Source organism: Chiloscyllium plagiosum, unplaced genomic scaffold (assembly GCF_037043375.1).
Source record: "Chiloscyllium plagiosum isolate Xiang-an unplaced genomic scaffold, Cpla_swu_hap1 HiC_scaffold_12, whole genome shotgun sequence".
NCBI classification, from domain to species: domain Eukaryota; kingdom Metazoa; phylum Chordata; class Chondrichthyes; order Orectolobiformes; family Hemiscylliidae; genus Chiloscyllium; species Chiloscyllium plagiosum.
Window position 1 is genome coordinate 56,175,579 of NW_028270150.1, and position 25,435 is coordinate 56,201,013.

Sequence of the window (25,435 nt, forward strand, 5' to 3'; positions counted from 1 at the left end):
TCAAAATGTCCCCTCCCATGTGGTTGAAGATGCCCTCCAACATATCTTATCCATGTCCTGCACCTCCGCCCTCAAACCCTACCCCTCCAACCGCAACAAGGACGGAACCCCCCTGGTTCTCACCTTCCACCCCCCCCCCCAACCTCCACGTAAATCACATCATCCACCGACATTTCTGCCACTTACAAATGGACCCCACCACCAGAGATATATTTCCCTCCTCACCTCTATCCACTTTCCACAAAGACCGTTCCCTCTGTGACTACCTGGTCAGGTCCACTGCTCCTAACAACCCACCCTCCCCTCCTGGCACCTTCCCCTGTCACCGCAGGAATTGCAAAACCTGCAACCACGCCTACCCCCTCACCTCCAGCAAGGCCCCAGAGGAGCCTTCTACATCCATCAAAGTTTCACCTGCACTTCCACAAATTTCATTTATTGTATCCGTTGCTCCCGATGCGTTTCCTCTACCTTGGGGAGACTGGACGCCTTGTTGCAGAGTGCTTTAGAGCACATCTCCAGGACACCCGCACCAATCAACCCCACCTCCCACTCTGCCGAGGACATGCAGGTCCTAGGCCTCCTCCATTGCTATTCCCTCACCACCCAACACCTGGAAGAAGAATGCCTTATTTTCTGCCTCGGGACCTTTCAACCCGAGGGCATCAATGTGGACTTCACCAGTTTCCTCATTTCCCCTCCCCCCCCCACCTTAACCCAGTTCCAAACTTCAAGCTCAGCACCATCCTCATGACCAGTCCTACCTGTCAATCTTCCTATCTGCTCCACCCTCCTCTCCAACCTATCACCATTACCCCCACCTCCATCCACCATTACCCCCACTCTTAGCTATCTTCTCCCCAGTCCCTCCCATTTATTTCTCCAATCCCGAGGCTCCCAGCCTCATTCCTGATGAAGGGCTCTGGCCCGAAATGTCAATTCTCCTGCTCCTCGGATGCTCCCTGACCTGCTGTGTTTTTCCAGGAACACACTCTCGACTCCTAGGACTACTTGCACGCCAAACAGCATAAACAGCAAGTGACAGACAAATCAAAGCCATCCCAACTAAACAGATCAGATCTAAGCTGTGCAGTCCTGCCACATTCAGTCATGAATGGTGCTGGGCAATTAAACAACTTACTGGTGGAGCAGACCCTACAAATACCTCTATCCTCAATGGATGGAAGAGGCTAACACATCAGTGCAAAAGATAAGTCTGGACCAATCATCAGCTAGATGTGCTGAGTGGATGATCCATCATGGCATCCTCCAATGGTCCCCAACATTATAGATACCGGTCTTCAACCAATTCGATTTGCCCCATATAATATCAAGAAGCAGTTGAAGGCATTGGATACTGCAAATGCTATGGGTCCTGGCAACATTCCAGCAATAGTACTAAAGACTTACGCTCCAGAACTTGCAGCTCCCCTAGACAAGCTCATTCAGTAAAGTTACAATACTGGAATCTACCAAACAGTGTAGAAAATTGCCCAAGTATGTCCTACACATAAAAAGCAGGACAACTCCAACCCAGCCAATTACTGCCCTATCAGTCCATTATTGATCATCAGTAAAGTGATGAAGGTGTCATGAACTGTGCAGTCAAGTAGCACCTGCTCAGCAATAACCTGCTCAGTGATGCCCAGTTTGGGTTCCACCAGGGCCACTCAACTCCTGACCTCATTGGTTCAAACATGGACAAAAGAGTTGAATTCCAGAAGTGAGGCGAGAGTGACAGCTCTTGATACGAAGACTGTATTCAACCAAGTATGGGAATAAGGAGTCATCATCAAACTGGAATCAATAGGTATCAGGATGCAAACTCTGCCCTGGTTGGAGTCATACCTGGGACACAGGAAGATGGTGAGGTTGATGGAGGTCTGTCATCTCAGCTCCAGGACATTTTTGTAGGAGTTCCTCAGGGTAGTATCCTAGATCCAGCGCCCAACCATCTTCAGCTGCTTCATCAATGTGCTTCCCTCCATCATAAGGTCAGAAATAGGAATTTTGCTGATTATTGCACAATGTTTAACACCATTTGTGATACTGAAGCAGTCCACGTTTAAATGCAATAAAACCTGGACAATATTCAGGCTTGGGCTGAGTGGCAAGTAACATTCACTCTTCACAAATGTCAGGCAATGACCATCTCTAATGAGAGATAATTTAACCACCACCCATTGACATTGAGTGGTTTTACCATAGTTTTGGATCTTAATGCTTACTCACTTAGTGCCTATGCAGGTGCTCACAGCATTTCTGCCTTTTAGCACATTTTTGCCTGATTCAGTTTACTGCAAGGTTAAAATCTCCGATGATTATTCATTTCTTACCTATTAACTATTCTCCAAAATCAATTTAACAAATGTAAAGGCATTCAGAAGCTATGAAACACTCACTATGAATAAAATTTCTTTCTTTTCACTTGGAAGTTTGACTTTTTCTGTAACTTTCCATGGATACCTATTGAATAGACTGTGAACTTTCAGTTATAGCACATCAAGTTGGTGACAAGATGCAAGACTTTTGCATGATAGTTGAAATACTTTAAGAATGTTTTACTTCAGTTAATCTAAAAAGACAATAATTTTAAGTGCACACACAGTTTGAGTGCAATTTTTGAGTGGTATTTTTACATTTACTTTCCTACATGTGTTTGTCATTGTTTTGTTGACTCACTAAATGATAAGAAAGTAAATGATTTAATTGTTTGTCCAGAGAGTCAGTCACCTTTGTGAAATAGACAAATAATGTTGCAATGTTTTGATGTTCGGAATCAGTAACAAGATAATTACATTCTGGGAACTGCCTTGATGTGATGATTAAAGCTCTTTAATTTTGGGACTATCTATGTTAGGGCTTCAGAAGCCTGAAATTTTAGAAAAAAGCAGCTCAGGATTAGTGTAACAAATGTGCGCAGATTCTACTTTTCTCAGATTTCTTAAATTGATGTAGAAAACAAATTACAAGTTGTCAGAAGAACCTCCTGTGGAACTAAACAAATAACAAAGCAAAATGACAATACAACTAATGCAGGGGGCTTTGCAAGGAGGTAGGTGTGTATCATTAATAAGGAGATTGCAGTGATGCAAACTATACACATTTGTAATTATCATTACTGGTCAGTAATTTTCCCATTTACACTGTTTTTCCAACTCTTTTGTCATCTCTAAGATGCCTCTCCAGCTTCAATTATCCTGGCTAGTTAGATATTATCTAAACACAGTAGCAATCCTACCATTTGCAAAACTCAGCTACTGACCCAATGTTGATATAACTTCTCAAATGATTACATTCCCATTGTTAAATACATTACTGACTTATTGCTAGGTTTCATTGAGTCTGTTGTGCTTTAATATTAAAGAATACCTTTTCTCAGAACTTCTGATAATAGGTCTGCAATGCCTGTGTCTGTTTGACCATAGACCATACGATATAGGAGCAGGATTAGGCCATTTGACCCACTTTGTCTGCTCCACCATTCAATCATGGCTGATATGTTTCTTGTTAAAAATCACACAACACCAGGTTATAGTCCAACAGGCTTAACTGGAAGCAGCTGAAAAATGTTTTGTTGGAAAAGCGCAGCAGGTCAGGCAGCATCCAAGGAGCAGGAGAATCGACGTTTCAGGCATAAGTCCTTCTTCAGGCTTATGCCCGAAACGTCGATTCTCCTGCTCCTTGGATGCTGCCTGACTTGCTGCGCTTTTCCAGCAACACATTTTTCAGCTCTGATCTCCAGCAGTCCTCACTTTCTCTTAATTGGAGGCACACTAGCTTTCGGAGCGTTGCTCCTTCATCAGGTGATAGTGGTGATAGTGATCACCTGATGAAGGAGAGACACTCCGAAAGCTAGTGTGCTTCCAATTAAACCTGTTGGACTATAACCTGGTGTTATGTGATTTTTAACTTTGTACACCCCAGTCCAACACCGGCATCTCCAAATCATATGTTTCTCAACATCATTCTCCTGCCTTCTCCCATAACCCATGATTCCTTTACTAATCAAGAACCTATCTCTGTGTTAAATACACATGGTGACTTGGCCACCACAGCCGACTGTGGCAATATGTTCCATGAGTTTGACATGCTTCTTAAAAAGGGCACCATTGGTTGCTTGTTTCAAATTTACTGACATCAACAGTGTCCATTGATTGTGTTGTAACACATCAAATAGTTCACAAATATGACTTCATCTCTATTAATAATTGAAAGTAAGTAACTCCTATCTTCAAGCTTGTTTAGAATTTTGTTACTCAGGTTCAAATTTCCATTTCATTTATGTTAAAACCTTTAATGTTACTTGAATTATTGCACTTAGTGACTTACTCTTTATATCTATTGGTGGTGCCCTGCACCCTCACTGTGACGTTTATAAGGAAATAAGAAAGTAAGAAATAGCAGCTGGAGTGCACCATTTGGTCCTGCAAGCAAGATCATGGTCAATCTTCTGCCTTGACTCCATCTTCTCACAAAATTCTCAAATCCCATTAATACCCAAAAATTGATCAAACTCTCTCTTGAACGTACACAGTGACAAAATGCCCGTCACTGTCTGGGGCATGCAATTCCAAAAAGATTCACAAACTTCTGAGGGATGAAACTTAGCATCTCACTCCTTTTTCGGAGATTGCAGGCATGTGGTCTGAATTCTCCAGCCAAAAGTACTATTTTCTCAGCATCTACCCTGTCAAGACCATTAAAAAAATGATGTTTTTCAATTAGATCATCATTTTTTCTAAAAAGGTCAGACAAATCTAATCCTAATTGACTCAGTGTCTTTTCACATGAAAATCTCTTCATCCTGGAGCCAGTCTAGTAAACATTTGTTGTACACCCTCCAGCAAGGAGATCCTTTTCCTGGTAAGGAGACCAAAACTGCACACAGTACTCCAGTTATAGCCTCTATATAACTCAGTAAACCTTCTTTACTTTTTATACTCTAGCCTTTTCTAACAAAATCTAATGCCCATTTCTCTTTAACTGAGAAAAAAAATCACCATTTTGCATGTAAAATATATACACAAAATTCCTTCATCGGTTGGAGAATGCGCTCTTACCTGTTTCTGTAGAAATTCTTGTTCTAGTGCTTCTTTTTTCAAAAATCATGGCAATAGATTTCCCTTGAAGTAAAGGGAGTGCCTGTTGTAATCCACAAAATAGAACAGGAGCTAAGATTAGGAGGGAGTTTTACAACAGTAACATCAAACAAATGTTGCAAATACACTGCACTAATAATTACTGGACTGAAGAACCCCTCAAAACACCTAGGATTGGGTGAGGGTGAAAGTAAGAGATGAATCTCACGTGAATTTTACAATGGTTCAGGAGTTATCTGCAACTAGGTCTACCACTGCATTCACCTGGCACAAGCAATAGCAGTGGCCAAAGTTCGCAAAAAAAATCCAAGTACAGTTAAATTAAAGTTAATTCAATTCAGATTTAACTAATGTTTTGGAGTTTTGACATCTGAGTTTTACTGGAGGGGGCAGCGGAACATGATTTCATTTTCCTAAAGCACGGTAGTCAACGATAGGTAGAGATGGAAGCCCGAGAGATAGGGCAAGCTTAGCACCTTCTCCCATGTCCTTACCCAACCCCCATACCTTCTCAGCATATGGACTGCTACCACAAACTATCCATTGTCAGCCACTAGCAGTCCTTATACATTCTCTCAGGCTCTGGGTTCCATTGCCACCTATTGTTTACTCCTTCCCCTACTCCTTCTTTAGCATATACCAATCTTATCCCAGCTATAATCAGTTCTGAAGGGTCACTGGACCCAAAATGTTAACTCTGCTTTCTTTCCACAGAACAGAACCCAACTCAGTCCAGATTAAGTGTGGAAGAAGACCTCCGATGTTAAATGTTGTACCACAGCCTTCTGAGAAGAGGAGGGCAATCTCTCAAAATGAATAGAAGACATCTGCGAATCAATACAAAGAAATTAAATTTCTAGTATCACTGACGTTATGATACTCCCATTACCTCGCCTTTGTCTTTAATTCTCATTTTCAGATCAGCTGATGTCCACAACAGTTGCTTTATTTCTTCACCATTAAAATCCTTGAGTGTTAACAGGTGACGTCCTTTTAGATTAGTAGCACTCAGCATAACTTGTCCACATCTGCAACCAGAACCCCCAATATTAAAATATAATTTTATGTTAAATTCAATATATTAAGACAAATGCTGTTTTTGCTTCAAATTTTAGTGGGAAGAGCACTGTTTCAAAGTCTCACATAAAAATACACAAGAAACAGCAAGTGGCTTGAATTGGTAAAATGGTCAGGTTGGCACAAAAAAGACTGATGACACATGAGGGGGCTATTTGACTCATTTTCAACTGGCATGGAGAACACAAAGTCTAATTCCATTTTCCAAATCTTGGTCTTTATCCACATAGATTGAAAAACCTCAAGTGCATATTTAAGTATTTGTCAAGCATGAAGAAAGCTTCAGGCAGTGAGCTCCAGATTCACATTACCCTCTAAGCACAAAGAATTTCTCCTCAACTTCTCTCTGATCTTTCTACCAAATACTTTAAATCTATGCCTCCCGTTATTGACCTCTCTGATAATTGAAGTTTCAAACTACTGCATCTAGGCCCCTCATAATTTTGCACACTGTCATTTGAATTCAACGGAACAATATACTTCTGGCATTTTCATCTCAAATTTGTCCCCTATTCACATTGTTACTACTGTCATTACTGCTGTCACAAAATAGAACCAGAATAAATACTTATTGAGAATTGGTGTAGTAAAAATCAGAGGCACATAAACGTCTGCAGTATGGTTAACCAAACTGATTGATAATTTCAAGCTCAGTTTTAAGATTAGATTAAAGATTTACTAAGTCTTAAAATGTCACTTCATTATGGGCGTATTAAATATTTCTTTGAATGCTTGAGCTCTTTTAATTAAAAGTGATTTGAAAAAGTTTTGACCAGTATTCAAATACAGTGTGATTGGTTCCTAAAGTACCTAAAAAGGTCCATCCTAACTAATTACATGGCGTTGAAAAAATATTTTCTGATAATGACAATCAGGTAATGTCTAAGCTACAAATGTACTTTTGTACACCCCTCAGTCACATGACACCAGCTACTTTTCCTCATACATAAGGTTAAGTTTTATTCCTCTCTTGTGGTATGTTTGTAATAAGGAAGACCATTAAATTAGGAACAATAGTATCTGAATTCCTCTGCTATTCCACCTTCACCAGAATTAAGCCAAAGGCAGGAAGGCCAGTGTTTGGACTTCTCAGCCTGGCTGTCAGCTGAAACTCGAGTGGCCAAATAATGCTTACTCATGGGCCTCATTCCACCACTGCTGGTGTCAAGTCAGTGGTGGATGGGTCTGAAGATCCTTGTAAGTGGCCTGTCTAACTGGTAGGACTGGATTAGATTTGGTTGGGATATCAGGTCGGCATGGATGAGTTGGACCGAAGGGTCTGTTTCTGTGCTGTACATTTCTATGACTGTCTGGCTTGCTTGTGGTCTCTCAAAGAGGGGGGCCATGGGCTGTCATGTTCAAAGACATTCACTACCTGATCAAAAGGACATGACTTCAGAAACAGGATGTCCCCGTACAAAGTTATCCCCATGCTCTTTCTACCAGATCCCCTACACCGTTCGCCCTACTTTACAAAATCTGTCTTGATGTTACTTAGGCCCCTTTGTGACCTTGAGACTTTGGTGGCTGTCCTTCCAGTTTGAAAAGAGCGTTCAGCCTTCAATTGCTCAGCAGCTCTCATAAGGAGAGATTTTGCACCTTCACAGTCCTAGACCTCTAGAAAGGCCCAGTGGTGGCCACAAATGCTTAAATGGTACATTAGACCAGCACGGCACTCCCCGATGAGGCAACACAGGGTCTCTCACCTGCTCTCCAGTCAGCAGTGAAGAATCACCCCTCCCCACCCATATCCTCCATAAAATTTAGCCCATTATTTTTATATGCCTTAAAAAAAAGGCTGCTAAGGCACAATTTACATATTGCAGGAAATCAAAATAAATTGATTATTGTTTACCATTCTCCCTCCCACTCCACTAACCATGCCTTCCTGTACTCTAGAAGGAGCTGTCGTGGATGTAGAACTGATTAGTGTCAACAGTACATGGGCTTCAATCTTTTTTCTGGCTGAGATCAACTGGTGCTCTGCCTCCAAGCCTTACCTATTGCCACGGTTTAGTGAGTTATCACTGAGGACCAGCCTTCAGACAGACATCCTGATGAAGAGCGGTTTGAAGGATGCTTACGCGATCTATATTTCCCTTGAGTGACAACATCTTAAACCAAGAATCCAACCCATGGTCCTATCAGGGGTTTGAGAGTCATTTCCACATTTAGCATTTGCTTTTTGTTGTCGTCTAATGGTAAATTAGGTTGTGAATGTTATCTCATAAAACCAGTTATTGAACAATGCAAATTTGGAATTCTGCTGCCAGTAGTGGAAAGTGGAAAGTTATTTGCTAACATTTTTGATGTCAAGGTTAAGTGAAAATTTAATTCTTTCCATTTGTGACAGTACTGAGAACTCACAGGATCATATAAAGTTTGTACCCCGACACAATTCAGCCCTGGTGCCCAAGCATCACTGGGAGCACCTTCAACCTGTCTCCCAAACACATACAACCCCCACATAATTTTCCAAGCACTAGGCTTCAGTATGATTTCAGCAAACGTTGTGCTGTCAACTCATATCCATTAGAAACTGGGCACAATGAAAAATAATTTTAGAAAGGGGAATATAGAGTTTCTGTTTTGTGTAATCTGGGTGCAAATGATATTTGAAATGCATTGTTTTCCCATGATAAAGTTGTAATTTAAGTTTGCACCTGAACCCTCATGTATAATCAAATATAAAATTTTCCAGCAAAATTGACAGCGTAATAGCATAGAATTGCTTTATCATTAGGAAATTTTCACTGACTGATTTAATAGGGGCACCTTCTGAAGTTTTATTAATATAGCTTAAGATGGGTGATTACAAAGAATAAACATCTTTATTAAAATCGTCTCTCCACCTATGAGTAAATAGATTGTAAATACCTGTGAATGACTTCAAGAAACCAGACTGAACCATTTAATTGTTTCATTGATAAACAATAGAATGTTTCTAAATTTTTACAAACTTCTACAGCATGCTGACATATAAGTTTCTTTATTTTGAAAATTTTGGACTGAATTTTCCCTTTTGATTTGACAAAGTTTTTCCCAATTGAAATTCAGGTCATCCAGTTTGCCTTGTCCTATAGCAGCTTTTCTCACACTATCTTCCACTCCTCATTAGTTAACTGCCTCTTTGATGCATGTCTCATGGAATTGTGCAGTAAGGAGGCTGTGGTTCCCACCCCAGTGTTTCCTTTAATTTTCTTCCTGGCTGTGTGAGCCTCCGTTGCCCGGAGGCAGCAGCAACTTCCCGAAATGAAAGTCAGTGCTGTGTTCAGTGTGCCGATGCCAATTGCTATGCATAAAATATTGGAGCGGCTGCACACATTTGCAGCTTCAAGGGAACATCGCAAAGTCCCAGCAGTGGGGGCAATGTACATGTCGTTGGCACCATATTTAAATCCTAGTTCCACAGCACTTCAACCATTGCGAGCTGGGAGGTGCCCTTCATACTCTGGTCCTGCACAATTATCCTTAAGGAAATGGACTAGAATTGCAAGTGAGCTCCTCAATTTACTGAGGGACCCCGAGGGGCTAGTAGATCAGATGATTGAAAAGAGACGTGTTCTATGACTTGTTGGGTGGCACAGTGGTTAGCACTGCTGCCTCACAGCGCCAGAGACCTGGGTTCAATTCCTGCCTCAGGCATCTGTCTGTGTGGAGTCTGTGTGGAGTTTGCACATTCCCCCCGTGTCTGCGTGGTTTTCCTCTGGGTGCTCCGGTTTCCTCCAACATTCCAAAAATGTGCAGGTCAGGTGAATTGGCCATGCTAAATTGCCCGTAGTGGTAGGGGAATGAGTCTGGGTGGGTTGCTTTTCGGAGGGTCGGTGTGGACTTGTTGGGCCAAAGGGCCTGTTTCCACACTGTAAGTAATCTAATCTAAAAAAAAGGAGACTGTGCTACTAGACACTGCCAGCCTGGGCCAGGTCGGTGCCATGTCCCAGGTGAATCTCAATGCACAGCAGTGCAGGAGGAAAGTTAACGATATTCTGCTCTGCATTATCTTCTCTCAGAGCCACCACTCACTGTAACTCTGTCACTCTACACTCATCTCATTAAGGGTCATGGACTGCAACTCTCATTTTTGTATCACTTCCACTGAATAGCTCTTACCCACCTCATCCTCCCAAACTACAACCCTTCCTGCCCTCTGAGCTCACCCAGTAGGAGTACCTTTCCTCTGCACAATCATTTCCAACTACAGTTAACATATCCCTCCCTTTGTCGCACTGCAGGACTGATTTGTCCAATGCACATGATGTACATGTAATCCCTGGATTAGTTGCACTTGTCCAGCAGGACTGAACCGTGGCCTGAATCCTGCACTGCAAAGACACAAATCCTGAACTCTGGTAGGATCAAGCACCTGGCTGAATGTGGCCAGGACTCTGGACTAAAATTGGATGAGTCCATTGGCCTACTGTAGTGGTGATACCCGACTAACTGCAGTCCTGGTGAACCCACTAAGGACTGCTCCCCTCTGACTTTCACACATGACCATTTGGCTGAAACATGCAGTCTGTTTGCCACATAAACTGCTGGCACATATTAAAGGTGCAACACTGATGTAGCATGGTGCCAAACAGCAATACGTATACCCCCTTATCTGTTCAGTCCTTCAAACCATGACAAGGTGCTGCCTCTCCCATGTGCTCAAAAGCAATGCAAGCCACAGAAGCTGGCAGTCTCCAAGTAAGCATGTAATGTGAGTGCTCAGAAACGAAGCTAAGAGCCATAAGATATCCTGTACAGATGCATATTCTTTCTATGTGTAAAGTGACCTTGCAGCAGCACACAAGAGATAGGTGTCGCTGATTTCCAAGGTAGAGGGCTGAAACATTGAAGTGATTGAGTGATTCCTCGAAAGCAGTCTTGATGATGGGGTGAGGTTGGTGATACGTGAGGAAGGACTGTGTCCATGGAGTGTACGAGGAAGCTGTGGTGAAGACCAAATTGGGCAAAGGCCTGGAGAAGCAAGCAATGAGTGGCATCTTCCAAGAAACTGCTTTGTTTCTTATCTCAGCGATTCGTGCTGCCTGGTTTCCCAGAGAAGCAGAACAGCAATTGGATGCTACTTAGAAGTAGGTGAGTGGGGCCAACAATGACATGCAAATGCATGGAAATAATGACATTGCTGTTCATCAGCAAGGTTCAGAACTCTGTTTCAACTTGCAGGGGAATATTGGATTTCTTTTTCCCTCAATTTTGAGATTCTGACTTGTTCCCCCTATTTTTAACCAGGCTTTCCTACATTTGCAGTCATAGACTTCTTGTCTTTGCCCATGCCATACAAGGGAGTGGAAAGTTCCATCCTCAGCTTTCAAGAGCCTCCTTAATGAACTAACCATGTTCATTAAGATATTGCAATTTGGGGAACAAAAACTTTGGCGAGGGTGAGGACTTCCAATGTACTATTTATAAACCATTATTAAAGAATGCAGAAACTTTGTCTAATATCAACAGAACTTGCTCTTCAAATTCCTTGATTTGTTTTGGCACTTTTTATTATATATTTCTTTATTAAAACCAGTTTCTCGCTGGTTGACAGGATATACTCCAATCAAACTGCAACCATACGGTCCCCATGGGGGTAGGAGGGCCTGAAAAGAGTCTTAGGCAACAGTATGAAATGGCTCAAGGTGAACAAGAAAGTGTCTCTACCTCAGAGCCAGAAGGCTACGGTACAAGTCCCACCTGTTCCAGAGGAATGTCTCAGCAGGATGATTTGGATACTATTTATAAAACACTTTGTTACATTATTGCGCTGCATTTTACTGGCGACCACTTTCATCCCCAAACTGTCCTGACCACGAAAAATCATGATCAGTCGGAATTTCTGTTGCATATAAGATGTACCGTAATATTGTTTCTGTTTTGGGTCAAATGAAATTTCTCTCAAGGTTTTTAAACCAGACTGTTGTCCTTTAATAAACTTTTGCAGAAAGTGTAACGATATTTTACAGTTTAATTTAAAAGTTGCGGCTACTTTAATGAAACGAGGATAGAGATTTGTAACTGGATACTGCTGGCTTGTTGTGCTGCGGCATCCACATTCCCATGCCGAAGTTGTTACTGACCGAGACTCTGCAGCCTGTACAAACTCCTGTCCCTATCAATGCCCATGAAGCAGATTTGATTACAATCACCGCGATATGAAAAGAACTCACAAACACAGAACAGGCTGGATAAAATTTTGCTTATTAAGTAGAGCAGCGCACAGACACGTTTCAAATTGGGTGTAATAAGAGAACAGGGTGCGAGTTCTGACATGATCCCCCAATCCGCCATTCCTACTACATGCTCCTGCGCTCCTTCTCCTTTCAGACTTGGATTAAAATAAACTCACCGGAATGAGCGCACAGAACACTTGTTGCTCAGAGAAATCGAACGCCCCAGAAGGTTCCTTAAAGTGAAGCTCATCGTAGTGGGTTTGAGTCATGCACTAAGCAGCAGCCAAGCAATGTTACAACTGCAAGTGCTGTCAGTGAGAATTCCTTCTGCACCTATATCTGAGCTGAGCTTTAATCTTTCACGAATCTACAAGCTGATGCAATGAAAACGCCAGCCTGACGTCAGTGGCGCCCCAAGTGGCACTGGGCGAGAAGCTGCAAGAGGCGAGGTTAAATCTACTTGGTCTGCAAGCAACTTCTCCGAAGAGCCTACAGACCTCTGTCCACTTGGAACATGCCCCACACAGGGTCAGAGCTGATTAAAAGGTATTTCCACATTCATGAACTATTTGCATAATATAATCTGACCAAAATAGTAAATGCTGGAAAAATTCTCAACCTTTCACTTACCCCAAATTAAATCTGCAATATTTTCTTGACTGCACTGTCCACAATTGCAGGCAGTGCTTCCAGCTTCTACAATGTTTTACTTTTGTGAGAGTGAGACTAACAGTGAGAGTATATTTTGGTTTGGGTTCTGAGTTCTTTAGAATTCTTTCAAATTATCATGCATGTTTTATCAGAATAACAACTTCATCAAAACCTGAATGTGGTACAATCTGAGTTTAGAAGGGTTATCCACTACATACTTATGGCTGAAACAAACTTTGTCCTTCCCCCTTACTGGACTTATAGAGTCATAGAGACGTACAGCATAGAAATAGACCTTCAGTCCAACTTGCCTATGCCAACAAGTTATCCTAATTTAATTTGGTCCCATTTGCCAGTACATGGCCCATGTCACTCTAAACCCTTCCTATTCGTATACACAGGTGCTTTTGAAATGCTGTAATTTGACCAGCCTCCAGCAGTTCCTCTGGCAGGTCATTCCATACACTGACCACCCTCTGCTTGAAAAAGTTGCCCCTTAGGTCCCTTTTAAATCTTTCCCTTCTCACCTTAAACCTATGCCCTCTGGACGTGTCCAGCCCAGGAAAAAGGCCTTGTCCATTTACTCTATTCATGCCTCTCATGATTTTAAAAGATCACCCCTCAGCCTCCGAAGCACCAGGGACAACAGCCCTAGCCTATTCAGCCTTGCCTTATAATGCTGCTTGAGATGTTAACGCAGCATCATCCTGCAACTGTTATTTGATTATCCACCTCTACTGTTGTGTTAGATATGATAGGATTTACAGAGTTTTTCTTTGATTCAACATTAATTTAAGAAATACATCACATTAGCAAAACAGTATTGATTCAAGTGAGAAATCCTGGCTGATTAAGCTAACCATATCCCTAATTCACTGATTACCCTTCACTTACTATATATTTTACAGAGTTAAATAAAAATTAAGATATACATGGAAGAAGCTAAAATATCACCAAAAAACTTTAGATATTTCTTATTATGTTAGAAATTACTGAAAATCATGGAAAACAATTTACAAATAGGAAATTAATTTTCCAGACTATAGGGGTTATTTGACTTGGAATGGCATTAAAACTTGGTGATAGTCCATTAAAAATGCATGTCTTTTCCAGAATCATTAACAGCGAAATTACAGTTTAATGGGGAAGTTGTTGTAAGTTCAGTGATTTCTAGATTGTCATTTGTAGGGACTAAACAACACAACATGCAGAGAAACAGCAAATCATTGACACCAGTTTTTGAATTTCAGCTACATGTTGCTACATGCATTGATTGTCAACAAGGACAGTTTTCTTATCGATCTCCCTGCAAAGTCCAGCTCATCATGTATCAATTCTGTATTCACTGAAAGACATGCTCCTTTATCACGTGTTCTGTCCTTTACTCAGTAAACAGCAGTGCACTATGATCTGCATGTAAAACAAAATTCTGCACATTGAAATCCTACGGATAGGTGTTATCAATCCTAAAAATATATATGTCTCCAGTATCAGATTTTGTTGTTTAAATCCAATTAAAAATGCTGAAATCTTAATTAGTAGTTCTTTCTATTAATTGGGTAACTTTATTACTGGGGCGATAGATAAATAATTGTTAGAATATAACAAATGAACTGCCCTGCACATTTGCTTGCATTCAAGTTGGTTTTTCACATATGTTACTAAGGCGGAAATTCACAGGAGCCCAATCTCAAACCTCAATTCAAATGCATGTTAATGCTGTATTTGGAGAGGGAAAGAAGGTCCTTCTGTCCCCTACCTGCACTAGGTTCTCCAAGGCAGTACTACAAAATCTTGCTGCCTTCCTGTTAATAGTCTGTATTTCTAAACTGCTTTGTTTGGTGATATTGGTCATCCCATTGAATCAATCAGAATGCAATAAACAATTGCACACCATTTTAAAAGGACCATCACTAAAATGTCCAACTTGTGTCAGTAAATTAAAACTGGGGAAAGTGTTATTGTGATTTGCAGTCCAGTTCCTCTGGGATATCAGTGTGCACCACATTTCCACTCTCAAGGGCAAGGGCCTATCTGTGAAATTGATGGTCCTCTTAACAGCACGTTACTTCTACCTGTTTAATATGTATAGGATATATGGTAGAGAAGCAGGCCAGTCAGCCCAAATAAGTCATACTGGAGTTTATGCTTCACACAAACTTCCTCTCACCTTTTTCATCTAAATCTGTTATTCTAACCATCTATCCCCCTCCCCCATATTTTTTGTTATTCTTACATGGGATTTGAAAGTTGATGAATAGGCCAGCATTTGTTATTTATCTCTAATTGCCCTCGCGAAGGTGGTGGTGAACTTATAAAGCTTTCTGTTATACATAACTCCACTATTCACTTCAACCACTTGTATCAGTCTCAAGATTGTGCACACATGATTAGGTCCACCAGGTTTCCCACTCCACCAGCCACATCAGGTAGCTAAAAATCTGGAGTGTGTGACTTAAGTGCAGCCAGAAATTGAGGAGCTATTTCTAAAAGTAGTGGAGCGGAGATGTGGAGAGTATAGTTGCACTCCATTAATCAGTGAAGATGTGCTTATCCATGCTGCAGATTACTTTTGAGCTTATAAGTGTATTGAAAAGCTTGTTGCACATTTGCATTGTATAACACTATGTCAGCTTCCTAAAGGATCAAGGGAGAATGTTGGCATAAGAGTTCCCTATTTGGGTCTTCTAAGCTCCCAACAGATAACACAATGGAATACCATGCATATCTGGTTGGAGTTGAAAAGTCTGACGCTGGAAAAGCACAGCAGGGGCAGAAAGCATCCGAGGAGCAGGAGAGTCAATGTTTCAGGCATAAGCCCTTCACCAGAAATGGTTGGTTGGAAGATCAATGTGAGCAAATGAAGAATGTATAGGATCAGTTAGTATATGAAAATCTTTTCACAGAGTGGAAAGGCATGGAGGGAATTTGTGAGACTTGCAAGGCAGAAACACTGAAAAGAGTTTCCTTTTTTTATGTAGGTCAGCTAGGATAGGATCCTTCAGTCTTTTCTTTAAATACTGCACCACTCCTTTAAAAATGATGGCTGTCTTCAAGTTTCAGAGATGTTTGAAATCTGGCCTGCAGTAAAGGTGTGTAGTTAAAGGTTATTATGGGTGCAGCAGGCTGCAGATCTGCTAAATTTCAGATGATCAGAGTAAGCACATTTGTACGTCACTTTCAACAGGAAATACCCCATTGCATACCCCCTCACCTCAGCTTTACTGGATTCCATTAATGCTGACTATAATTCCCATATGTTCAAATAGCTAACTGATTGGATCCGATTCTCTTTTATTCTCAGTATATCCGATGAAGTATCAAATATCTTTACTGTTAAATTTGTAGAATAGGGTCATTCACGTTGCCCTTATCTGGAGATTCCCTATGTCACTTCCTGAGAAGGATGGACTAAAGCTGGATCCAATACTTGAAAGGGGGTCATCTATGTATCCTGGGTATTGTTGTCGAGTTGGAATATCTTGAAAGTTCACACGTAAGGTGGATTGTTAATTCAATGAAAAGAAATGGTAATTAGTGAAAGGGGTTAAAGGTGAGATTTTGTGAAATGGATTTAGCTGTTCAAAAAATGTTTCACCAGCTACAATTGTAGTCCAACTGAATACTTTATTTCATCTTTGTCCTTTTCACTCTTTCTTCTCTGATTGCTCCTCGGTGGTGAATATACTGTACTGTGAATATTTTTGTCTTCTAAAGAACTAACTTAACTGTATATTTTTATTTTATGTACACACCATTCACTTTGAGTTTATATCCAAACCATTTATATTGTTATGAAGTTTGTCAGAACCATTAACAGTTAAAGACAAATTCAAATGCCCAATGATTTACTGAAGTCATGAAACCATGAGATTTCACTGTTATATTTAAAAAAAAAGAATTTTATTATTCAAGAATCAAGCAAAACAAAGACTATTTAGCAAACACTGTCTTAGGGAATTATATCTACATGGAAAAACATAATAAAACACAGTCACAATCCATGTGGATTTCCTCCAGAAAGTCTTTGGTTACTTATCACATTCTTGAAGTTTATACACTTTCTTAGGGACAAATTCTAAACATTTTTCACGATAGGATCTTGATCAGATGGTCCAATGGGCTGAGAAGTGGCAGATGGAGTTTAATTTAGATAAATGTGAGGTGTTGCATTTGGGAAAGCAAATCTTAGCAGGACTTATACACTTAATGGTAAGGTCCTAGGGAGTGTTGCTGAACAAAGAGACCTTTGAGTGCAGGTTCATAGCTGCTTGAAAGTGGAGTCACAAGTAGATATGATAGTGAAGAAGGTGGTTGGTATGCTTTCCTTTATTGGTCAGAGTGTTGAGTACAGGAGTTGGGAGGTCATGGTGCAGCTGTACAGGACATTGGTTAGGCCATTGTTGGAATATTGCGTGCAATTCTGGTCTCCTTCCTATTGGAAATATGTTGTGAAACTTGAAAGGGTTCAGAAAAGACTTACAAGGATGTTGCCGGGTTTGGAAGGTTTGAGCTATAGGGAGAGGCTGAATAGGTTGGGGCTGTTTTCCATGGAGCGACAGAGGCTGAGGGGTGACCTTATAGAGGTTTATAAAATCATGAGGGGCATGGATAAGATAAATAGACAAGGTCTTTTCCCTGGGGTGGGGGAGTCCAGAACTAGAGGGCATAGGTTTAGGGTGAGAGGGGAAAGGTATCAGAGATCTATGGGACAACTTTTTCACACAGAAGGTGGTACGCGTGAGAGGAAGTGGTGAGAGGTGAGCTGTGAGAGGAAGTGGTGGAGACTAGTACAATTGCAATATTTAAAAGGCATCAGGATGGGTATATGAATGGGAAGGATGTGGGGGAATATGGGCCGGGTGCTGGCAGGTGGGACTAGATTGGGTTGGGATATCTGGTCGGCATGGATGGGTTGCACCGAAGGATTTTTTTCTGTGCTGTACATCTCTATGACTCTATAGCCTTTCAATGTCTGTCATTTTCCAATTCGAGTATGCCTTGAACTTCATTCACAATTCCTGTACAACAATCTGAGACACTGGTGGTTTCTAATGTATCATTCTACTGCTCCACACCGCTTCGTAAATGTGTTCCTTCTTCCTTCTGAACTCAACAGTTTGGTTACTTTTTGTTCCAACAACAAGCACCTTCTTGAAAAAAATCCCACAGAAAACTCCCCACTCAGAATGCCAACTAAGGCTAAGTGTAAATCCACAAATCTTTATGGGATTTATGATAAGTAGTTATATCAATTCACATTTACCTTCAACACAAAATATATCGGTTCTGGGACTCACATGAATGATTTACATCCATTGTGGAGTTAATGACCCTCTGTCTAGACTTGCTGATTCCCCCAAGAAATCTGCTTGTTGCAAAGGGATTTGTTTTGCTTATTTGATGAGGGAATTGCGTAAATTATCCAAAGTATTTATTGAATTAACTATAGATCGCTCATCTCTACTAAGAAACTTGGGAAAAATAGACAATTGTCTACACATTTTCGTCTTGGACATCTGTGTAAACACAGACTATCCTGCGAATGGTATATCTTCTCAAGTCAAGTTTTTTCCCACTTCCCACTTATCATTTTAACTTCCTAGCTAAAAGTTGCACATTTAAATTGCAGGAATTATAATGTTAGTCATTTGTAACAATATATGGAGCAAACAAAATTGAATTTATATGAATCTTGTCAGACTTAAGCTACTTCCAACCACCTAAACACAGAGCCTGTTTGAGAAATTCAGTAGGTCTGGCATCACCTGTGGACAGTGAAACAGAGTGAATGCTTCGAGTTTCTTCAGAACTCAGCATCTGCAGTATTTTGCTTTTATTCAAGTTTAAATCATTGCTACTTCTCTTCTAGTTTGGACCACCTTGAAGAACTTCTGTCCTCTCTGATGGCGGGATTCCCCTTTTAAACTTTCAGCTTGTACATCCTCAATGCTTTCTATCTCCCTCCTAGCATTGAACACAGAACTGTAAAGCACAGGAATGGGCTTTTTAGCCCACGATGTTGTGCCAAACATGACACCAAATTAAATTAATCTATCTGCATCCCCTTGGTCCATATTCCTCAATTCCTTGCACAATCATGTGCTTATCTGAAAGACCTTTGAACACCTCTATCGTATTTCCCTCCACCACCACCACCCCCGGTGAGTTCCAGATTCTTAACAATCTCTGTGTAAAAAAATTCACCCCTCACCTTAAATACATGCCCATCCATATTAGACATTTCAACTCTGGGAAAAAGATTCTGACTAGGCGAAAGTGAGCAGTGCAGATGTTGGAAATCAGAGTCTAGATTAGAATGGGGCTGGAAAAGCACAGCAGGTCAGGCAGCATCCGAGAAGCTGGAAAATCGATGTTTCGGGCAAAAGCCGGAAAGATTCTGACTGTCAATCCCTTTTATGCATCTCATAATTTTGTAGACTTCTATCAAGTCTCCCCTCAGCTTTCGCTGCTCCAGAGAAAAGAATGAGAGTTTTGCTCGCGTCTCCTTCTAGCTCCTACCCTTTAATGCAGGCAGCATCCTGGTAAACCTCTTCCGCGCCCTCTCCAACACCTCCATATCCTTCCTCTAATGTGGCAATTAGAATTGAATGCAATACTGTAAGTGTGGCCTAAGCAAAGTCTTATAAAGGTATTGCTAAAGTATTGAATAAAGTATTTGCTAAAACTCGCTATCAGAGCTGCATCTACTTCCAGTTCTGAAAAAGTCGTACTGTGAAAAGTCAACACTTGCTTTGTCCATGGGGGCTGCACTCTGCGTTTGTTCCAGCAACCTGCTGTACGTTTCCCTTATCTCAGCACTTAATTACTGATTCTCTGAGTTCAGCCTTTCCAGTTGCTACCCTCTCAACAGAAACCACAAAACAAAACAGACACTCGCAGGGTTTTGGAGAGGTGGCAAAATTGGCAGCTGCGATCCCGGGTGTGACCTCTGAGCGGCGCTGGCGTCCCGGGCTGCTGCAGTTCAGCCGCGCGACCGCGGAGTGCCGCTGCCGAGGCGGGTCTTTGTTCGGTTGTCAATGGCAGGCCGGTTTGTTTACTTCCGGGTTGGTGCCCCGCCCCCGCGACCTCCTCGCGAGCTCCGGAGCCGGTGGCGAGAGAAATGGCGGCGGAGCCCGAGCCCGAAGGAGAGGAGGTGCCGGGTGAGTGAGTGTTGGTGGGAGGCTGTCTGTCACACTGGGTGAAGAGTTACAGTGAAGTGTCGGGGCAGGTTGGAGGGACCAGCTGGGATTCCAGGCCAGAGCTGAGCGAGCGGCCGGGGATAGCTCGGGGAGGAGGCTGTGTGGGGGAGACTGGAGGGGATGGGGGAGACTGGAGGGGATGGGGGAGACTGGAGGGGATGGGGGAGACTGGAGGGGATGGGGGAGACTGGAGGGGATGGGGGAGACTGGAGGGGGATGGGGGAGACTGGAGGGGGATGGGGGAGACTGGAGGGGACTGTAGGGGATGGGGGAGACTGGAGGGGATGGGGGAGACTGGAGGGGATGGGGGAGACTGGAGGGGATGGGGGAGACTGGAGGGGACTGGAGAGACTGGAGGGGATGGGGGAGACTGGAGGGGATGGGGGAGACTGGAGGGGATGGGGGAGACTGGAGGGGGATGGGGGAGACTGGAGGGGGATGGGGGAGACTGGAGGGGGATGGGGGAGACTGGAGGGGACTGGAGGGGATGGAGGGGACTGGAGGGGATGGGGGAGACTGGAGGGGACTGGAGGGGATGGGGGAGACTGGAGGGGATGGGGGAGACTGGAGGGGATGGGGGAGACTGGAGGGGATGGGGGAGACTGGAGGGGACTGGAGGGGATGGGGGAGACTGGAGGGGACTGGAGGGGATGGGGGAGACTGGAGGGGACTGGAGGGGATGGGGGAGACTGGAGGGGACTGGAGGGGATGGGGGAGACTGGAGGGGACTGGAGGGGATGGGGGAGACTGGAGGGGATGGGGGAGACTGGAGGAGACTGGAGGGGATGGGGGAGACTGGAGGGGACTGGAGGGGATGGGGGAGACTGGAGGGGATGGGGGAGACTGGAGGGGGATGGGGGAGACTGGAGGGGGATGGGGGAGACTGGAGGGGGATGGGGGAGACTGGAGGGGACTGGAGGGGATGGGGGAGACTGGAGGGGACTGGAGGGGATGGGGGAGACTGGAGGGGATGGGGGAGACTGGAGGGGACTGGAGGGGATGGGGGAGACTGGAGGGGATGGGGGAGACTGGAGGGGGATGGGGGAGACTGGAGGGGGATGGGGGAGACTGGAGGGGGATGGGGGAGACTGGAGGGGACTGGAGGGGATGGGGGAGACTGGAGGGGACTGGAGGGGATGGGGGAGACTGGAGGGGATGGGGGAGACTGGAGGGGGATGGGGGAGACTGGAGGGGGATGGGGGAGACTGGAGGGGGATGGGGGAGACTGGAGGGGGATGGGGGAGACTGGAGGGGGATGGGGGAGACTGGAGGGGGATGGGGGAGACTGGAGGGGGATGGGGGAGACTGGAGGGGGATGGGGGAGACTGGAGGGGGATGGGGGAGACTGGAGGGGGATGGGGGAGACTGGAGGGGATGGGGGAGACTGGAGGGGGATGGGGGAGACTGGAGGGGGATGGGGGAGACTGGAGGGGGATGGGGGAGACTGGAGGGGGATGGGGGAGACTGGAGGGGGATGGGGGAGACTGGAGGGGGATGGGGGAGACTGGAGGGGGATGGGGGAGACTGGAGGGGGATGGGGGAGACTGGAGGGGGATGGGGGAGACTGGAGGGGGATGGGGGAGACTGGAGGGGGATGGGGGAGACTGGAGGGGGATGGGGGAGACTGGAGGGGGATGGGGGAGACTGGAGGGGATGGGGGAGACTGGAGGGGACTGGAGGGGATGGGGGAGACTGGAGGGGATGGGGGAGACTGGAGGGGACTGGAGGGGATGGGGGAGACTGGAGGGGACTGGAGGGGATGGGGGAGACTGGAGGGGATGGGGGAGACTGGAGGGGACTGGAGGGGATGGGGGAGACTGGAGGGGACTGGAGGGGATGGGGGAGACTGGAGGGGATGGGGGAGACTGGAGGGGACTGGAGGGGATGGGGGAGACTGGAGGGGATGGGGGAGACTGGAGGGGACTGGAGGGGATGGGGGAGACTGGAGGGGACTGGAGGGGATGGGGGAGACTGGAGGGGATGGGGGAGACTGGAGGGGACTGGAGGGGATGGGGGAGACTGGAGGGGACTGGAGGGGATGGGGGAGACTGGAGGGGATGGGGGAGACTGGAGGGGATGGGGGAGACTGGAGGGGACTGGAGGGGATGGGGGAGACTGGAGGGGACTGGAGGGGATGGGGGAGACTGGAGGGGACTGGAGGGGATGGGGGAGACTGGAGGGGGATGGGGGAGACTGGAGGGGGATGGTGGAGACTGGAGGGGGATGGTGGAGACTGGAGGGGGATGGTGGAGACTGGAGGGGGATGGTGGAGACTGGAGGGGGATGGTGGAGACTGGAGGGGGATGGTGGAGACTGGAGGGGGATGGGGGAGACTGGAGGGGGATGGGGGAGACTGGAGGGGGATGGGGGAGACTGGAGGGGGATGGGGGAGACTGGAGGGGATGGGGGAGACTGGAGGGGACTGGAGGGGATGGGGGAGACTGGAGGGGATGGGGGAGACTGGAGGGGACTGGAGGGGATGGGGGAGACTGGAGGGGACTGGAGGGGATGGGGGAGACTGGAGGGGATGGGGGAGACTGGAGGGGATGGGGGAGACTGGAGGGGACTGGAGGGGATGGGGGAGACTGGAGGGGATGGGGGAGACTGGAGGTGATGGGGGGATGGGGGAGACTGGAGGTGATGGGGGAATGGGGGAGACTGGAGGGGATGGGGGAATGGGGGAGACTGGAGGGGATGGGGGAATGGGGGAGACTGGAGGGGATGGGGGATGGGGGAGACTGGAGGGGATGGGGGAATGGGGGAGACTGGAGGGGATGGGGGAGACTGGAGGGGATGGGGGAGACTGGAGGGGATGGGGGAGACTGGAGGGGATGGGGGAGACTGGAGGGGATGGGGGAGACTGGAGGGGATGGAGGAGACTGGAGGGGATGTGGGATGGGGGAGACTGGAGGGAGATGGGGGAATGGGAGGGGATGGGGAAGGGGGAGACTGGAGGGGAAGGGGGAGACTGGAGGGGAAGGGGGAGACTGGAGGGGAAGGGGGAGACTGGAGGGGAAGGGGAGACTGGAGGGGATGGGGGAGACTGGAGGGGATGGGGGAGACTGGAGGGGATGGGGGAGACTGGAGGGGATGGGGGAGACTGGAGGGGATGGGGGATGGGGAGACTGGAGGGGATGGGGAGACTGGAGGGGATGGGGGATGGGGAGACTGGAGGGGATGGGGGAGACTGGAGGGGATGGGGGAGACTGGAGGGGATGGGGGAGACTGGAGGGGATGGGGGAGACTGGAGGGGATGGGGGAGACTGGAGGGGATGGGGGATGGGGGAGACTGGAGGGAGATGGGGGAATGGGAGGGGATGGGGAAGGGGGAGACTGGAGGGAGATGGGGGAATGGGAGGGGATGGGGAAGGGGGAGACTGGAGGGGATGGGGGATGGGGGAGACTGGAGGGGATGGGGGAGACTGGAGGGGATGGGGGATGGGGGAGACTGGAGGGGATGGGGGAGACTGGAGGGGATGGGGGATGGGGGAGACTGGAGGGAGATGGGGGAATGGGAGGGGATGGGGAAGGGGGAGACTGGAGGGAGATGGGGGAATGGGAGGGGATGGGGAAGGGGGAGACTGGAGGGAGATGGGGGAATGGGAGGGGATGGGGAAGGGGGAGACTGGAGGGAGATGGGGGAATGGGAGGGGATGGGGAAGGGGGAGACTGGAGGGAGATGGGGGAATGGAAGGAGATGGGGGAGACTGGAGGGAGATGGGGGAGACTGGAGGGAGATGGGGGAGACTGGAGGGAGATGGGGGAATGGAAGGAGATGGGGATGGGGGAGACTGGAGGGAGATGGGGGAATGGAAGGGGATGGAGGGTTGGAGGTTGGGAATGGGGAGACTGGAAGGAGATGGGAGAATGGAAAGAGATGGGGGGTTGGAGGGAGATGGAATGTGGGGGTGTACTGGAGAGGAGGGTGAGATGTACTTCCAGCGTGAACCCTTTTTCATGCACTTCTGTTAAGTCATAGAATTTTGCAACGCAAATATATTATCTGGAATTGGACCCTTACTCGATCTCTAGCCAATTGTTGATAAAGACTCAGCATAATTTGCTTGGTTTTGTGCTCTTGGCTTCTGATCCAAAAACATGTATGCTTTGTTAATTTGTCCTATTAGTTGTAAAATTTGTTTGAGAACTTCTTGATCTGTCTTTTCTCTTTTTATTTTGTAACATTTTGTTTTGCTCCTCTTCAATCTGTCTTCCAATTTGCATCCTTTCACACTTCTGCCATTGAGTATTCTTTGCCATGTGTTTACTCATTTGATCTGTCATGTCCTCAAGTCTTTTACTATTATCCTCATTTTACTCATCTATTGGACTCACCCTCTGCTTCTGGAACCCCATTCTAACTTCACAATTATTTAATGTCTCCCATTTTAGCTGATGTGCAGCACTGTTTCTCCCAAAGTCTTCTAAATCATCTACTCTCTCTATGCTGCAAGACTACTATTCCAGTATCTAGTGTTGTATTATCCAGAATTTCTTCAAATCAAACTTGGAAAAATTTAAGCCATCATCCACTGTCAAAGACTGTCGACCTGCCATGGATTTTATTCCCCATCTTGATCGTTGTCAGGCTTCATCAACCAATTTTTATCTTGGTTCCTGTTTGATTTTGAACTGAAGCCCCAGCTTCACATCCTTTCTCTCAGAGGTTGTTTACTTTCACCTCTGTCTCTTTCCCAGTAATTTGTCACTAAAACTGCTGGGAGAAAGTGAGCTCTGCAGATGCTGGAGATCAAATTCCAAGAGTGTAGTGCTGGAAAAACACAGCCGGTCAGGCAGCATCTGAGGAGCAGGAGAGTCGATGTTTCGGGCATAAGCCCTTCATCAGGACTGCTGTGCATTACGCCTTTGTCACTTGCAGATTTGACTGTTTTGATGCTTTCCTGGCCAGATTCCTATCCTACCCCTTAATTTTATCAATACATATGCTGTCATCTCAGCAGTGAGTCCTAGTTGACTATCAACAATATCCCCACTGAGCTACATTGTCTTTTGACGTAAATGGAATTTGATGGGACCTTCCATGTAATTTCATTCCTCCATGTTATCTCTCTTTTCCATAACTGTAACCTCATTCAGCCTTACAATCCTGTCTTGGAGCAGTAGGGATTATTCACCTTGTGTTCATATTTCAGTGTGTTCTGTAATGATCCTTGCTAGAAAAATTTGTTTTAGTATACATTAGACGAGGAGAGAATCAGTTGTGGATGCCTGGTCC

At 45.4% G+C, this 25,435-nt stretch overlaps 2 protein-coding genes across 4 annotated transcripts in view; one reads left to right on the forward strand and one right to left on the reverse strand.

The window, feature by feature from the left end:
- The window catches only part of otc (ornithine transcarbamylase), a 75,346-nt gene extending 62,611 nt beyond the window's left edge, over positions 1-12,735 (reverse strand). Inside the window, exons 1-3 of the mRNA XM_043700831.2 lie at positions 12,523-12,735; positions 5,992-6,130; positions 5,064-5,145 (exon numbers count right to left, since the gene is read on the reverse strand). Coding sequence (XP_043556766.2) covers positions 5,064-5,145; positions 5,992-6,130; positions 12,523-12,596 — 295 coding nt within the window. The 5' untranslated portion in view covers positions 12,597-12,735. The remainder of the gene's footprint in view (positions 1-5,063; positions 5,146-5,991; positions 6,131-12,522) is intronic.
- Positions 12,736-20,087: 7,352 nt separating this feature from the next.
- LOC122555125 (X-linked retinitis pigmentosa GTPase regulator) overlaps positions 20,088-25,435 on the forward strand; it is a 96,956-nt gene continuing 91,608 nt past the window's right edge. For all 3 annotated transcript variants that reach the window (XM_043700829.2, XM_087992847.1, XM_087992846.1), the window contains exon 1: positions 20,088-20,160. In XM_043700829.2, coding sequence (XP_043556764.2) covers positions 20,121-20,160 — 40 coding nt within the window. In that variant the 5' untranslated portion in view covers positions 20,088-20,120. The remainder of the gene's footprint in view (positions 20,161-25,435) is intronic.